Source organism: Podarcis muralis, chromosome 10 (genome assembly GCF_964188315.1).
Source record: "Podarcis muralis chromosome 10, rPodMur119.hap1.1, whole genome shotgun sequence".
Taxonomy (NCBI): Eukaryota; Metazoa; Chordata; class Lepidosauria; order Squamata; family Lacertidae; genus Podarcis; species Podarcis muralis.
The window spans coordinates 77,179,082-77,196,588 of record NC_135664.1 but is presented as its reverse complement, the minus strand read 5'-3'; the positions used below and the strand labels follow the sequence as shown (position 1 = coordinate 77,196,588).

The 17,507-nt window shown below is 46.9% G+C and overlaps 1 protein-coding gene across 1 annotated transcript in view; it reads right to left on the bottom strand.

Moving 5' to 3' along the window:
• The window catches only part of LOC144324921 (uncharacterized), a 58,283-nt gene that overhangs the window by 34,979 nt on the left and 5,797 nt on the right, over nucleotides 1–17,507 (bottom strand). Inside the window, exons 2-4 of the mRNA XM_077935577.1 lie at nucleotides 10,820–10,992; nucleotides 7,571–7,713; nucleotides 5,672–7,030 (exon numbers count right to left, since the gene is read on the bottom strand). Of these exons, the coding sequence (XP_077791703.1) occupies nucleotides 5,672–6,902 (1,231 nt within the window). The 5' untranslated portion in view covers nucleotides 6,903–7,030; nucleotides 7,571–7,713; nucleotides 10,820–10,992. The remainder of the gene's footprint in view (nucleotides 1–5,671; nucleotides 7,031–7,570; nucleotides 7,714–10,819; nucleotides 10,993–17,507) is intronic.

Genomic DNA, 17,507 nt, shown 5'->3' with positions numbered 1-17,507 from the left:
CTGGAGGAAGAGGAGAAGTCTGATATTGAGCTGCCCTCCGTCCATGGAAATATTGCTGGCCTCTGTGTCTTTATTTTATGCTTTAAAAGCACCATTTGTAAAGGCTGGCTCCGACAGCCAGCCATAATCCCTTGAGCATACCAGCACATCCACAGGAGCCCTGCCCAGTTGCTATGCCAACCCTGATGGTCCTAGACAGAAGACCATCAAGATCACAAAGAACTTGCATATGGGAGTAGATTCAACACAGACTGAAACAAAGGATAATGATCAGATCTTCCCTCTGGGGGCAGGAAACTGCAAACTCCCCTCTGTCACCAGGAAAGTACTCATGGGGAGGGGGAAAGGGGGAACCAGCCAGGAGACAGGACACTCAGGTTACCACCACCACCCCTCCCTCAACCCCTCCTTTCTGTGATGTATGTATAATATTTCTGGGGGTGGTCTTGATCTACAGGATGGCAATTTCAAAAGTTTTTATAAGGCCTTGCACACCATCTTTCTGGGTCTTTCCTCTCTTCTGCAAGTGAGGGAGCACCCTGTTGCAACAGTTCAATAAAGGCCAAGCCTACAGGCTGCTGTTTTGCTCCAAGTTATCCTGGTTGGTGTCTTTGTTTTTGTCCAAGGGAGTCCTCAGATTTTTCCGTTAACAGTCCCAGGGATGCCTGCGCGGGGAAATGGGGTGAGGGGGCTTCATTGGGACCCCCTGGGTGGGCTTCCTAAGGGTCCAAGGAAAACCCCCTTCGCAGCATGCGTGCAGGGATCCAGATCCATGACAGGCGCTTTTGGGAGCTGGAGGGGGTCTCTGGATCCTTCTCTCACCTCCCCCTGAGACCCCTTTACCTCTTTGTCCTCGCTCGTGATTCTCCTTTCCTTTCCTGCAACATCAATGGTTTTTTTGGGGGGGGGGTCCCTTGCTGCCCCTCCTCCCCTTTCTGAGAGCATGCGCCCCTAGAGCTACGGCACAGAGCAGCAATCCGGCGCAGAAGCTCCACTTGTGGGATAAGCAGGTAGTTTGGGAGGGGGCTCTTCCCCCCTCCCCATTCCCAGAACAGAAGTCGGATGGCGAGGAGGAGGAGGTGCAATGTATGGGGGCGGGGTGAGAGAAGGATGTGCCAGGAGGGGAGGAATTGAGTGGGGGAAGGAGAGGAAGGTTTTTCCCCTCCCTTCTTCCTTTTGGGGATCAGGAGAGCGGGAGAGGGGCTGATCCCGGCAACCCACTTGCAAAGTGGGGTCTCCCACCCCAAAATGTTTACATTGCAAAATCCACCCCACACCACGAGATAGATCCGTCCGTGTTTTAGGTACTGGTGCACATTGAGCAGCGGCTTGGACTCTGTGACTCCTGTGTTACGCGAAAAAATGGGGCTTTGGCTTTTGCGTAAACAGCCCCGACACCCAGGTAAAATTCATGCAGCGAGTGAAGCAGCCCAGAACTAAAGCGCGTTGGAATTTGTACATCCTCAGATAGGTTTTTTCACCTCCTCCTTCCTTGCAGAGAAACATTTGGTCAGCGGGGGAGTCAAAAGGATTTCAGGACTGTCTTCCTGTGCTGCTTCGGACATGTGGTTTATATATTTATGTACGTGTTTGCTTGGTACATTTATGAACATTTATTATATATCTAAGACCTTAAAATTCTTGTAACAGAAACCACCCCCACCCCACCCCCCACAGGCAACAACGGGCTCCCATCTCTGGGTATGTCTATGTATTTTATTGTCTCTATCTCTTTTTGTGTGCTTTGCATTGAGACTTGTGTTTCCAGCTCAGCCAAGGGAGCTGGGGCTGGAGGGCCAGCTGTGTGTGTGAGTCTGTGTCTCTGTGTGTGAGAGAGTGAGTGTGGGAACCCCACCCCCATGCAACAGCAGACTCCCAGCTCTGTGTATGTCCTTGTATTTTATTGTCTCTATCTTGGCCAAGGGGGGCTGAGGCTGTGAGGAAACAGGAGATTTCTCACTTTGTGTTTTCCTTGAAGGCTCCTGCAACATGTTGGAAGGGCAGGGAGTCCCCCTTGTGTAACAACTTAAACAGGAGCTCATAATGGGGGGGTTCTCCACACTCACAGGAGGAATGGGCTCCTTTACAAGGCATGGTGAACAATTTTGGCAAATTCGAACGCAAATACGGTGGAGCGATGAACCCCAAACGACTGAGAACTCCCTGCGAACAGGGACCTGGACCTAACTGTTAGGGGAAAATCTAGGTGTGAGGCTGCTCAGTCCCCCAGCTGGTCGGGCAGAGCCCGTGGGTCCCTGCGGAATAAAGGAAGGAGTCCAGCCAACCGGAGCAAACAGCTGTAGACCAAAGTTTATTGAGCAATAGGTTCAAAGAGCAAATTTGAACCCCGAGGATGGGGTGACAAAGACTTTTAAAACTTTCCCACCACATCCCAGAATACAGTTCGTACAGCATCATTGCTACATCACTGACATGTCACAAAAGGGGAGGGGTTAACCTTGGCAAACATGTCCAGACAAGTCCTTGGTACAAGATTAGCATAAGCAGACATGGCAGGGCAAGACTCAGGTATAAGACTAGCATAGACAAATATGTCTACGATATAGAGAGCCAGTGTGGTGTAGTGGTTGAGAGCAATAGTCTCGTAATCTGGGGAACCGGGAACAAAGGAAAAAACATGACTGCCTGCTTGCGTGTTCAGGCATAGAGAGAGAGAGAACAGCTCTATCAAAACAGAAACATCCTGTGAACAGGAAATACGCAGACTCTGTGACTCACAAAGCCTGCTCCCTTTTAAGGTGGAACGGAAATATCCTAACATCCTCCCCCTTTCCGTGTAACCTTTAGTACCTGTGGTTCAACCCAATTGCAACCTCTGTACGTAAACCTTAAGTTGTTCTCTGTTAACAACCTTAGACAACAGCAGGAATTTCATTTCCTGCCATGTAGGACACCTGTAGAATCATAAAATCATAGAATCATAGAGTTGGAAGAGACCACAAGGGCCATCGAGTCCAACCCCCTGCCAAGCAGGAAACACCATCAGAGCACTACTCCAGAAGTGCTTGTACCATCCATGGTGTCACTTCCAAAACTAGCATCCGCAAAGATTTCAAGACCTCCAGTCTTCTGACTGGTGATCCTCAGCCTGTAGTGCAAAGTCCCTTTCAAATAGCGGGCTATGTGCTTCAGAGCTTTCCAATCCTGAACAGTAGGATTGTTGGCATGTCTGCTAAGCAGGTTAGTGCTTACAGCTATGTCAGGTCTTGAGCATCTAGCCATAAAATTCAACTTGCCTAGAATGCATCTGTACAGCGTAGTGTCAGAAAACGCTTCAGCAGTACTATCTACCTGGTAACCTGTCACCATTGGTGTGTCTGCTGGGTTTGCATCAACCAAATTCAACCTGGTTAATACATCAGCAATTTTCTGTGTTTGGTGTACCAGAAAATTACCTGCTTGGTCCCTCTCCACCTGCAGAGAAAGATAGTTGGATACCTCACCAAGATCCTTCATGTCAAAGTGCTCTTTCAGCTGAGCTAGGGTGCTTTGGTACAAAGCCTGATTCTTCCAAAACATCAGAAGATCATCAACAACAACACATAAACAATACAGTTTGTTTTGCCCCTCCTCCTTGACAAACACACATGGATCAGCTTTGCCCTGGTGAAAACCTAGAAAAAGCAATGTCCCAGTGAGTTTTGTGTTCCAACACCTGGCACTCTGCTTGAGACCATATAATGATTTCCGCAGCTATTTGCTTTGGTTAGTGGCTGGACTCCTTCCTTTATTCCGCAGGGACCCACGGGCCCTGCCCGATGAGCTGGGTGGCTGAGCAGCCTCGCACCTGGATTCCCCCGCCCAACACCAAATTAACCTTTTATTGGTCAGACCTAGGAGATTTGATAGCCTTTGGGGGCATACAACACCCGGACTCCGAGCCTTCTTCCCTTGGGGGTCCGCCAGCTGGTGCCTCCCCCCCTTTCACCCAGCCAGTCCATGACAGCAACAGCAGCAGCAGCAACAACAACAGTAAAATAAGTATGATAATAATATGCACACTGGTCCTCTGGCAGGAAGAATGATAACTTCTGGGACTGTGGAAAAATACTATCTTCCCCAAACCCCAGAATAAGCAGGAGCTCTGGGGTTGCCCCATGGGGTTCATGAGTGAAGATGGGCCCCCCAGGAAACTTCCCTCGTACCTGCAACCCATCCTTCCCCCTCTTGCAATAAGGCATGGGGGAAATCTCCCATTAAATTACAGTAATTTAAGTTTTCTTCAGAACACGTAGGAGGCAGGGAGAAGTTCTAGTGAAGAAGCAGTATTCGGAGATCATGTGGTGGTGGTGGTGAGAGAGTTTGGTGCAAAAGCAAGTCACACACAGATGCACCCGTCTTGCATGCTTGAGTACAGCAACTCCAGGGCATGAGCCAAGTATCGGCAGGGTAGGGGCCACATGTAGAGCAATTCCCACACTGAGGTCAAAAACACACACAGAGGCAGTAGGAGTTCTTCAGTAATAGTTTACTGAGTTCTCAAAGCATACAGTTCTCCCTGGGCGCCCAGTGATACACAAAACTTTGCTTCTGAGAGCAAATCCAGTTTCAGCCGTAAAGAAATACACCACACAGGATATCTAAGTCAGGCACACAAACCGGCAGAAGGGAGCAAGGGAGGAAAAAGGCTGGAAGGACACAGGGCAATGGAGGTGTGTTTCCCTTCCTGTGGTTTTGGAGGGAAGTCAGCAACTCGGCATCTGCTGGGGCTTCACGAAGCAAAGCTTTCTGCCGGCTGCTTCCAGGCAAATGAGCATCCCAGACTCTGTGATCTGTGGGTTGTTGCCATATCAATTGTTTTTGGAAGGTTATCACGATGTGGTCTAGAAACCAATATGGAAAAATATATCGCCCAGCCCTAATCCTCACTGACCACCAGAAATCCAGATAAACCCTCACCCCTTCTCTATCAAAAGGTACTTTACATCTTAGATTATAATCACATTGTTTGACATTGCCTTCAATATTTCATTACTATACAGTTTTACACATAAATTCCAGAACTTCAGATACACAACATGTGTTAATGACTGATTTCCTGCTGAGTTCATTTCTGTGAAGAAAAGAGTGGACTCCGAGAGGAAGATGTCCCACACTCCAGACATCAAAATGGGTTCTTCCATGTGAGAGTCCCTGGATGTTCCTTAAACACTCCATTGTAAAAAAAGCACTTTTTGCAATCTTTTCATTTAAGCTGCTTCTCCTCTTTGAGTTTGTTGATGGTTTGTAGGGTTTCAACTCCTAAAGCTCTTCCTGTCCGTGAGTCTGTTGATTTGGAACTTCCACTAGGACTGAACCTCTATCAACTTTCCTGATATTTATAAGGTTTGTCTTTTTTGTGAGTTTCTTGACATAAATCAAGGGTTCCACTCTGACTGCAGCTCCTACCACACGTCATACATTTAAACAGTTTCTCCGTCATGTGTCTGCCAATGTTTTCTAAGGTGTCCACTCCGACTGAAGCTCTTTCCACACTCCATACATTTATATGGTTTCTCCTCTGTGTGAATCCGCTGGTGTAATTTAAGGTCTCCATTCTGACTGAAGCACTTTCCGCACTCCAGGCATTTAAATGGTTTCTCTCCTGTGTGAGTCCGTTGATGTCTTCTAAGGTGTCCATTATCACTAAAGCCCTTTCCGCACTCTATACATTTAAATGGTTTCTCCCCTGTGTGAGTCCGTTGATGTGTTCTAAGGTTTCCATTATGACTAAAGCTCTTTCCGCACTCCAGGCATTTAAATGGTTTCTCCCCTGTGTGAATCCGCTGGTGTAATTTAAGGTGTTCATTATGACTGAAGCTCTTTCCGCACTCCAGGCATTTAAATGGTTTCTCCCCTGTGTGAGTCCGTTGATGTCTTCTAAGGCTTCCATTATCACTAAAGCTCATTCCGCACTCTATACATTTATATGGTTTCTCCCCTGTGTGAATCCGCTGGTGTAATTTAAGGTCTCCATTCTGACTGAAGCTCTTTCCACACTCCAGGCATTTAAATGGTTTCTCCCCTGTGTGAGTCCGTTGATGTCTTCTAAGGCTTCCATTATCACTAAAGCTCATTCCGCACTCTATACATTTATATGGTTTCTCCCCTGTATGAGTCCGTTGATGACTTCTAAGGTGTCCATTCTGACTGAAGCTCTTTCCGCATTCTATACATTTATATGGTTTCTCCCTTGTGTGAATCCGCTGGTGTAATTTAAGGGCTCCATTCTGACTGAAGCTCTTTCCACACTCTATACATTTATATGGTTTCTCCCCTGTATGAGTCCGTTGATGTGTTCTAAGGTCTCCATTCCGACTGAAGCTCTTTCCGCACTCCAGGCATTTAAATGGTTTCTCCCCTGTGTGAGTCCCTTGATGTCTTCTAAGGCTTCCATTATCACTAAAGCTCATTCCGCACTCTATACATTTATATGGTTTCTCCCCTGTGTGAATCCGCTGGTGTAATTTAAGGTCTCCATTCTGACTGAAGCTCATTCCGCACTCTATACATTTAAATGGTTTCTCCCCTGTGTGAATCCGCTGGTGTAATTTAAGGTCTCCATTCTGACTGAAGCACTTTCCGCACTCCAGGCATTTAAATGGTTTCTCCCCTGTGTGAGTCCGTTGATGTCTTCTAAGGCTTCCATTATCACTAAAGCTCTTTCCGCACTCTATACATTTATATGGTTTCTCCCCTGTATGAGTCCGTTGATGTCTTCTAAGGCTTCCACTAATACTAAAACTCTTCTCACACTCCAGGCATTTAAATGGTTTCTCCCCTGTGTGAGTCCGTTGATGTGTTCTAAGTTTTCCAATATCAGTGAAACGTTTCCCACACTCCATACCATTAAATGGTTTTTCCCCTGTTGGAGGTCGTTGATGTGAACTATGTGTGCTCATTCAATGATGCATAGTCCGCATTTCACACATTTTAATTTCTATTCCTAATGGGGAGCTGAGGTGACCCATCCCCTGGAGTTTTAACTGTCTTCTTCATCTCCTTCTTCAGAGTGGGAAGAAAGGGAATCCTATTTTGGTTTCAAGGAAGAGAACAAAGGGAAAGAGAACAAATCAAGTTCCATTAGCACCTTCTCCTATTTCAATGTCTCCTACATTCCCTCACCTCCTACCCATGTTCCCAACTTTCAGGAAATGAATATGCAGTTATGTCAAATGATAGTAATGCATCAGCAACCTTTCCTAATTCTCAACCAATGTTCATAAAGCAGCTTGATTTTTTAGATAACGATGTGCTGTCTGATCTCGTGCCCGTCTTTTGACGCAGGACTATCCTAAAATGACACTGAAAAGCAGGATATTCAAGGCAAAATGATAAACTGTACTTAGTGGAATGTGTAGTATCTTGAAAATGTAGTATTGATTCACTAATGGCCTGAAGTTGTGTTATTTCTGGGGACATGAATTTATTCCTGTTCTGTCTTAAAGATCATAATCATACAATGTCATGGGGTGTTAGGGGAGCGGTAGTACCATTGGTGGGGGAAATGTCATGCACCTTACGAGGTAATTTATCCACCATTGGTCCCCACACTGCACTCAGCTCTCACCTGTTTCTTCCAGAAGCTGTCAGGATGGAATAGGGGCCACAATCCCAGGTACAGCTTCAACTGGCTGACTAAACCAGGTGAGGATAGCTGATGGGTCTCAAATCCTTGGTGTATTAGGGAATTCTGTTGAGGTGAAGGCAGCCCTGGTGGATGGAGAGGATGAGAACAACAGTGAATCCCACAGTCAAGAAGGCAGATTCTGCCCCTGCTGCAGAGGAAAGTGAAGGGCAGATGGGGCTCGTCAACCTGGGAAGGGAGCTCCTTGAGAAGGAAAACTCTGGTCGTAATACTTTGGTGCACTCCTTCGCTTCCTCGTGAGTTATCTTCAGGAGAAGAAAAAGCTATGGAGGAAAACCTACACAAATCCAGAGTGGACTCTCTAAGATGGTTGGATGGTGTCCTGCACACCTCCTTCCACTCACTCCTGCAGCCAAGCTGGTGCCTAACATACTGCTCTGCTTTCCTTGGGACCATATAAGCCAGGCTGAGAAGGGGGTCTTGTTGTCTAGGCAGCCCTGAACCCCCAAACACACTGTCCAGGCTGGCAGGACTGCTAACACAGCAGTTTCAGGGGGAGCGATGAACTCAGACCTGTGTATCAAAATCTCTCCAATGTGGAATATGTAAAACAGAAGTGCTGTTTATATCATACATCAATTAAAAAGTATTCAGAATATTTGTCCTTTGAAGAAAAGATCACCAAGTATCCGATGGCCCCTTCAAAGCTAATGAAAGTCCCGTGCCTGGAGCTTTTGGGGGTGCAGGACCAGGAAAGCTTCTGCCACCATGATCCTTCCAGTTGGGATTCAGGCCTCATCATGCAACAGAAACTGTCCTGGTTGTGCTGCGTGATGATCTCTGATGGGCTAGAGTCTGAGGGGAAAGCTGTTTCCTGGTTCTGCTGGATCTCTTAGCGGCTTTGGAGACCTTTGACAATTGTATCCTTCTGTACCCTCTAGGGGTGCTGGGGACCCTGCTATGCAGTGGTTCCCCTCCTTCCTCCTGGGCCATGTCCAGAAAGTGGTGTTGGGGGATGAGTGTTCAGACCCCTGGGCTCTCACTTGTGGGGTGCCTCGGGGCTCTGTCCTCTCCCCATGCTTTTTAATATCTATATGAAGCCGCTGGGAGAGATCATCAGGGGTTTTGGGCTGGGTGTTCACCAGTATGTGGGTGATACCCAGCTCTTCCTATATTTTAAATTGGAACCAGTGAAGATAGTGAATGGCCTCTGTTGGTGGCCTTGGTGGTTTGTGGATAAATGGCGGCTAACAGATTGAGGTTGAATCCTGACAAGACAGAAGCACTGTCCCTGGGGGACAGGTGGCAGGCAGACCCTACCAGCCTGCAGACTGTCTCACTAGAGTGGTAAATGCTCTGGTTACCTCCTGCTTGGTCTACTGCAATGCACTCTACATGGAGCTACCTTTGAAGGTGAAACACAAACAGCAACTAATTCAGAATGTGACAGCTGGACTAGTAACTGGGAGCAGCTGCCTAGACCACATATCACTGGTCCTAAAGGATCTTCCCTCCCAGTGCATTTCCATGCGCAATTCAAACTGTTGGTGTTGACCTGTAAGTGTCATGGCTGCATTTTTCAGGAAAAGAAAATTGTTGATGTAATGTATAGAGATCATTCCTAGTCTATTGGTTCAAGAAGGTTCTGTTGGTTTTACTCTGTGTGAGTCAAAGCTGATGTTTTCTCTAGCTGCAATATTTTAGCTAATCAGGGAGTTTCCTTTCTGCTGAGAGCAGGTAGTGGAATAAGTTTTAATGAGATAGTGGTACCCCGCTAGACGAATGCCCCGCTAAACGAAAAACGCGCAAGACGAAAGGGCTTTCCGACATTTTTCCCGCTTCGCAAGACGATTCTTTCTATGGGGTTTTCTCGCAAAACGAAATTTTTTTCGTGGTCTCCCCTTTTTTTTTGCCTTTTCTGAAAGGTGCTAAGCTCCTTATCTGCAAATTGCCGCTTATCCGCTAAGCCGCTAAGCCGCTTATCTGTCAATTTACCGCTTATCAGCTGATCTGCTGATAGCGGAGCTCCGCAAGACGAAAATCCCTGCAAGTCCTTCTGCACCCACAGAACGGATTAATTTCGTCTTGCAGGGCACCACTGTATGCTGAACCTTCCTTGTTTTGGGAACCAGAAGAAGCTGGTTTAAACTGGAGTGAGCCAGGCTTGGTATCCAGTCCCAAGGTTACTCTGACATTGAATTGTTTATAAATCGCAGTATTGAAAGGCGCCTGGTCCCACTTCCTATTCTGCTATTCTCTACTCTGCTTGTGTCTTTCTTACATGAGTGCTGTTTTGATATACTAAGTTAGGGTTTTACTGTAAGTTACGTTTTTGGATTCTTATGCTTCTTTGCCTTCAGTACTAAATTTCTCTGCTGAATGGATTTTTTTCTGCCTCTGAGTGTTTTCTTCTACTCTGCTAACTATATGTCATACTTGGAGATCATTATGGAGGAGCAAGATCTGTGTCCTAAAGCCCTAAACAGCCTTGGCCCTGTAGACCTGAAGGAGCGTCTCCACCCCCATCCTTCACTCTGAACACTGAGGTCCTCCTCTGAGGGTCTTCTGCTGGTTCCCTCCCTGCAAGAATTGAGGGTACAGGGAACCAGGCAGAGGGCCTTCTCGGTGGTGGCGCCCGCCCTGTGGAACGCCCTCCCTTCAGAGGTCAAGGAAATGAACAACTATCTGACATTTAGAAGATAGCAGAAGGCAGCCCTGTGTCAGGAGGTTTTTAATGTTTGATGTTTTACTGTCTTTTATGTGTACAGTGGTACCTCAGATTACAGTACATACACTTCAGGTTACAGACTCCGCTAAACCAGAAATAGTGCTTCAGGTTAAGAACTTTGCTTCAGGATGAGAATAGAAATCGGGCTCCGGCGCTGCGGCAGCAGCAGGAGGCCCCATTAGCTAAAGCGGTGCTTCAGGTTAAGAACAGTTTCAGGTTAAGTACGGACCTCCGGAACGAATTAAGTACTTAATCTGAGGTACCACTGTACTGGAAGCTGCCCAGAGTGGCTGGGGAAACCAAACCAGATGGACAGGATATAAATACTACAATCATTCTTATTACATTGTGATTTTTTCTAGTTATTTTGGAATTTGTACTGCAATATCAGCTCATGAAATATTATGGGTGGAGAAAATCACAGGGTTGCTATAAAATATAATCCCACCCACGACTTCTCATTTACATACAGTCTTTAAATTTAGGAAGGTCACACACCTCACCTGTGCTAATACTGACAGTCTTTGGCCTGCACAGGCACACCCGGTGTGTAGAGCCTCCAGCCACAGGCACTGTCTATCATGAAAATGGCTCCTTTGACTGGGAAGATTCATGCAGTCGCTGTCATCGGATGATGAAGGATTGTATCTCAGCTTGTCAGTCACTCTGACATTGCCTAGAAAGAATGAGAGGAACAGAAATGCTTTTGAGGTGCAACTTCTCTATCAGCCCTGAGAGCCATTCCATGGACTCTGCACCCCTGTTTCTGATGACAGGTGTACATTATCCTCATCCTCAGTGGAAAAGACAATAAAGATGGAAGCCTGAGAGAGAGGAAAAGGTTTCTGGCTGCTTCCTGGGTGGGATTGCGGAAACCAAGAGCCGCTTCTGAGAAGGCCTCCCCCCTCCCCTCTTCCTCGCGGGATTTCCTCTCCTCTCCAGGGGACCAATGGTTGGACTGGGCAGAATGGCTGTGTCTGGACAGGGCAGGGGCTTATGGGGTGGAAGGAGGATGGAGGTTGCAGGTAGGAAGGGTGGGGGGACACGACCCCCATTTCCAGGTATCCCTCTCTGGTCGCCTTGAAGGGGGGGCGATTCCTGGGCGGGAGGGAGAAGCCAAGGCAGCCCCTAGATGGAGACATCTCCCCAAAGACTGGTCTCCTCCCCCCCGCCATTGCTGCGCTTCCTTCCCCAGGGATGCTCCCCTCCCCCCTCCCCCCACCCTTGGCCCCCTCTCTCCCGGAGTCTCCCCTGCACCCAGAGGCCCCCTTGGCGCGGCTCACCCCTCACCATGCGCAACCCATCTCTCCATCTGGAGGGGCCCCCCAAGATGAGATGAGGAGGGATAGGGGGGTCTCTATCCAGGCATCTTTCGCGCCCCTTAACCCTTTCATGGTCTGCCTCTCTCCATGCGGAGTGCACAGGGCCCCAGGGATGCCTGCAAGGGGGAAACGGGGCCGGGGACTCCTCGTGGGACCCCGTGGGTGGGCGCCCCACGTCCACCCCTGCCAAGGAAAGCCCCCTTAATAGCACGCGTGCCGGGATCCAGGCCCCACGGAAGGCGCTTGGGGGAGCTGGAGGGGTCTCTGGGTCCTTCCCCCCCCCCGCGACCCCTTTACCTCTTTATCCTCGCTCCCGATTCTCCTTCCCTGCAACATCCACGGGGGGGGGGGTCCCCTGCCTCCTCCCTCCCCTTTCCGAAAGCACCCCCCCTAGAGCCACGGGGCAGAGCAGCAATCTGGAGTGGAAGCTCCACTTCCGGGAGAAGCAGGCAGTTGGGGGGGGGTAAAGGTAAAGGTAAAGGTAAAGGTACCCCTCCCCGTACGGGCCAGTCTTGACAGACTCTAGGGTTGTGCGCTCATCTCACTCTAGAGGGCGGGAGCCAGCGCTGTCCGCAGACACTTCCGGGTCACGTGGCCAGCATGACGAAGCTGCTCTGGCGAACCGGCACCAGAGCAGCACATGGAAACGCCGTTTACCTTCCCGCCAGTAAGCGGTCCCTATTTATCTACTTGCACCTGGGGGTGCTTTCGAACTGCTAGGTTGGCAGGCGCTGGGACCGAGCGACGGGAGAGCACCCCACCACGGATTCAAACCGCTGACCTTTCGATCGGCAAGTCCTAGGCGCTGAGGCTTTTACCCACAGCGCCACCCGCGTCCCGCGTATATATATTATATATATATATAATAAATGTTCATAAATGTAGCAAGCAAGCACATACATAGATATGTAGACCACATGTCTGGAGCAGCACAGGAAGACCGTCCTGAAACCATTTAGACTCTCAAACTGACCAAATGTTTTCTCTGCAAGGAGGGAGGGGGTGAGGGAACCTTCCCATTGTCTCAGGAATTGGGAAATCACCATCTCAAAGGAATGGCCAGACTACCAGGAAAGGGAATCAGATAAGGCATTATCAGATAACCTGGCAGACAGGAAAAATGACAACATTCAAATTTCTGTTGTAGACCGCCTTTTCTGTGATGTAGGTATGATGTATGTGGGGGGTGGTCTTGGGTTACGCCCCTTCTGTGATGTATGTATGATGTAAGGAGGGGTGGTCTTGAGCTCCAGGACAGGGAATTTAAAATGTCTATATAAAGGCAGGCACACCTTTGTTCTGGGTCCTCCTCCTTTTCTGCGTGTGAGGGGAGCACCCTGTTGCAACAGATCAATCAAGATCAGGCTTACTAGCTGCTTTGCTTCTCAATAGTCTCTGGTTGCCTCTGCTCTTTCCTCCTACTGATGGAGAACCTACAAGGGACTCTATAAAGGGCTCTTGTGTCCCCCATAAGGGAAGAAGGGCAGCTTTTGTTTACAACAGATGGCACCCCAGATGGGACCTTCGGTTGGCAGGATTCTGGGGGCAAGGAAGGACTGGTGATCCAGCGCGCACCAGGCCATTTGCCAGGAGGAGCCACCAGTCCTCTAGTGACCCCAGGGTCTGGAAAGAAGTGGAGTTCCAGCAGGGCTAACCAGAGGAAGCAACGCTTGATCAGGCCGGCCACAAATTGATTTATTTTTTGAAATAATCATTATTGATTTAAATTACACACATATACAAAGAATTTGGAATCTCATATTGCAAAAAAGAAAATTAAGAAAAAATTAAGAAAAAAGGAAAGAAGAAAATACAGAAAAACAAAGAAGAAAAAGGAGATTTATGTGCATAAAAAAAATTAATCTTCCTAATTAAATAAAAAAGACTTCTGACAAAATGAGTCTTCCAATCATTCTCATTGTACTGTTTATACTGCCATTGTGTTTCCAACACAGTTTTATATTCTTTAATATTGTTCCGGTCTACTCCACAAACAGCATTTGTTGTGTTTACAAGTATCACTCAAGTTCTGCTAATATGGTGTGGTTGGTACAATATATTCTTTTATAATCCTTAAATATTCTCCATTCTCCAAATATTTTCTGGTTCAATACTCCTCTAACTCTTCCCATCAGTTTTGCTAGTTGTAAGTATTCTAACATGAGTATATGGCTTCTCTTGGTGATGTCCACAAGGGTATTTTTGGCTCAAGTAGTCCTTTATTTATTCCAGATTTTATATCATGATTTTCTTATCACATGGCTCAAAAATCCCCTGTGGACCTTCACTTTTTCGTATATTAAAGAAGCGTGCCATCCAGACCGATTCTCGTGGCCTTCCAAGTCTAAGAGGTCCGTATCTTTTAGTGTAATCCAGTCTTTTATCCAAACCAATCCTGCCGCCGCATGGTAGAATTCCAAATCTGGCAACGCAAAACCTCCTCTCTCCTTTTGATCTGTTAATAACTGGTGTTTAATTCTCAGTTTCTTTCCACTCCATATAAATCGAGATATTTCCCTTTGCCACTCCTTAAAACAATTCATTCCTCCTAAAATGGGTATTGTTTGGAATAAGAACATCATTTTGGGGAGGATATTCATTTTCACAACCGAGACTCTTCCCCAGAGTGAGAGATGGAGTTTGGTCCAGGTTTCCATATTTTTAAAAAGTTCTTTCCATACTTTACTATAATTATCCTCATATACATTTAAACTTTTATTTGAAATCCAGATCCCTAGGTATTTAACCTTATTTTTAATTTCCAGGCCTGTTTTTTCTTGAAGTTCTTTTTTTTCTTCCATTGTGAGGTTTTTTTGTCAGTAATTTAGTTTTTTGGAAGTTTATTTTCAGCCCCAGGCCGGCCATAAATTAATCTAGTAAAAGACCCTGGGATGGCCAGGAGCAGCGCATGCGGACGTGAGTCTAGGACTGGAGAAGATTGTGGGCAGGATTCTCTGAAACACCCACAACCCAGATTCTCATCCTTTGCTGTCTCTTTTGCTGACGGTCTTCACTCCCAGCCTTCCTGGCAAGAGGGAGCGAGGAGGGGGAGGGGAGAACGGGAGAATTGGGGTTCTGCAATTAGAGAGGCAATTAACTACAAGGGGAGAACGCCAATCAAAGCTCTCATTCCCTGTCGGGGAACCTGAGATCTGAAACTTTTCCTTTTCCCCAAGGAAGACGCCCCAAGGCTGGTCCAAGTGGCCAGTTTGGATAGCAAGGGACTTGGGCTCGGTTTCCAATTTCTCTTTTTCTCCTAAATGCAGCTGCACCGGCAGCACCAAGATCCGGGAGGAAGTGACTGGTGCGCGTCAGAGCGCAAGGGCGTTTAAAGTTCCTTTCCGTTTTCTCTGGAGCAGCCGGATTTGGCACTGGGCTGCCAGGCGTCCAATGGAAAGGGACTCTTTTCCCTAGAGGCAGAAAAGGTTGCTGGGACCCCATGGTAAATAAAGGGAGGGAGAAGGACTTTGTAGAGACCTTCGTAGAGAAGATGAACGACTGTCAGGTCAGGAAAGACCTGGGAAAAGGCTAGCGGGTTTTTGCTTTGGTTGAAAAATGGGATCCCCACATTCTAAGAGTTCTAACCGCCAGACGCAAAGGCATGTGCTGGTCGCAGCAGGAGGGGGAGTCTCCCTGGATGCTTCAGCAGCCGGCCTCCTCTGGGTCTCCTGGCCCCCTCCTCTCCTCCCTCTGAGCCTGAACTGCTCTCTGCCCCAGACTCTTCCCACGCACCTAACCCTGTTTCCTCCTCAGCTTGCAACATCTCCCCTTCCGGTCTGCTCCCTTTTCTCCCTCTTTCGCCTCATCCCATCACCAGTCAACAGGATCTGAGCCTTCTTCCGTTGTGGGTCCCCCAGCTTGTGCCTCCCCCCCCTCACCAGCCAGTCCTTGACAACAACAGCAGCCACAGCACTGTGGTCCTCTGGTAGGAAAACTCCTGAGAAGCATGATTGAAGCAAGCCTTCTGGGACTATGGAAAAATGCTATCTTCCTCAAACCCCAGAATGAGCAGGAGCTCTGGGGTTGCCCGATGGGATTCATGAGTGAAGATGGGGCCCCCAGGAGACTTCCGTGCTACCTGCAGCCCCTCATTCCCCCTCTTGAAATTAGACTTGGGGGGGAATCTCCCATTCAATTACAGTATTTCAAGTTTTCTTCAGAACGCGCAGGGCAGGAGGCAGCGATGACATTCTGGTGAAGAAGCAGTGCTTGGAGATCATGTGGTGGGGGGGTGTGACAGAGTTTGGTGCAAAAACCAAAGGTACTTTCATCTAAAATTATACTCACCATTGAGAGATGCTGCCTTCATTATTTGATTATTGTAATGTTTTACATATAAACACCAGAACTTCACATATACCTCATGCTTTTAGGAATGATTTCCTGCTGAGTTCATTGCTCAGAGTGGACTCTGAGAGGAAGACGTCCCACACTCCATACATCTAAATGGGTTCTCCCATGTGAGAGTCCCTAGATGTTCCTTGATCACTCCATTATAAATAAAGCACTTCTTGCAATCTTTTCATTTAAACTGCTTCTCCTCTCTGAGTTTGTTGATGGTTTGAAGGGTTTCAACTCTTAGAGTTCTTCCTGTCCGTGAGTCTGTTGATTTTCAACTTCCACTAAGAGTGAACCTCTATCTACTTTCCTGATATTTATACGGTTTGTCTTTTGTGTAAGTTTGTTGACATAAATAAAGGGTTCCACTCTGACTTTTTTTTTAAAAAAATAATATTTATTAAAAATTTTAAAGTACAGAAAGTAAAGTAAAGATAAAAGTACATTTAAAACCTTATTTTCATACATCCACTTTCTGGGACTCCCCCCCTCCCCCACCCCTACCATATTCCCCTTTCATATTGTTGGCTCCACAAGCTCTCACTTCAAATTTAAAACTTAATTTGTTTAACCCATTATTCAAATTTAAATTTATACAATCCTCATCAATACCCTTAATAAAAAAAACAAAAGTTCTCTCCCCAGGGCCCACCCCCTTTTCATTCCACAATTTCCCTTTTTTTTTAATAGTAAAAACACCCCACAAAATAGAAATATAAAAAATAAAAAGTATAGTAGAAAAAAGAAAACCAATTCAAAAAATAGTTGATAAGCCTTTGGATTCTAATTCTCCCCCCCTCTTCCCCGGTTTAATTTCCCCCTGTCCACCAATCTATATTGTCTGCCTGGAATTCTTTAATCCATAAATCACATTTTTGCCCCAGTTCCTTGCAGGTTTTTTCTTTTTTAGAATTATTTTTAAAGTTATTTTTAATCTTTAAAACTGTAAAGTTCCCCCCCGTTGTTCTTTCCATGTTGTAGTCCAGTTTCCTCTTGTTCCGCTGCTAAAACGTTCTAATTCAGAAGTTTAGTAGCTCTGCAGGGGTCATTGTTATTCAGGAACAAAAACTTGCGTTCAGTCCCTTCCTTTCTTCAATAGAAAATTCTATTGTCTCCTTTAGTCTGAACACCCTGTAGACAAAATACTGTTTCAGTTTTGCAGCTTTCCCAGAAGATAACCAGTCCTGTAAAATTCCGAAGGTATTTTTCCACTTACGACCATCTTTGTAATGTCCCGAGACTCCTCTAGGGGGATTGTTGTAACTTTGTTTTCTCTAGTCCAAAAGTCCGATTGTTATCCATGTTTTCGCCATTCTGTATCCAAATCTTAGCAAGTTGTAGCAATTTGTAGCAAATTTAACCAGCAAAGTCCTCGTAATAAAATCCTCTTTGAATTTCCGACTTTGACAGCTACTTTGACAGCTGTCAAAATCTCCGTCTCTTTTCGCCAGGCTCTCTCCTCAATCACCCCGGTTCCCAGGGGGGGGGGTTACGTTCTCCTTCTCCCTCGATTCTTCCTCCAGCACAGTTC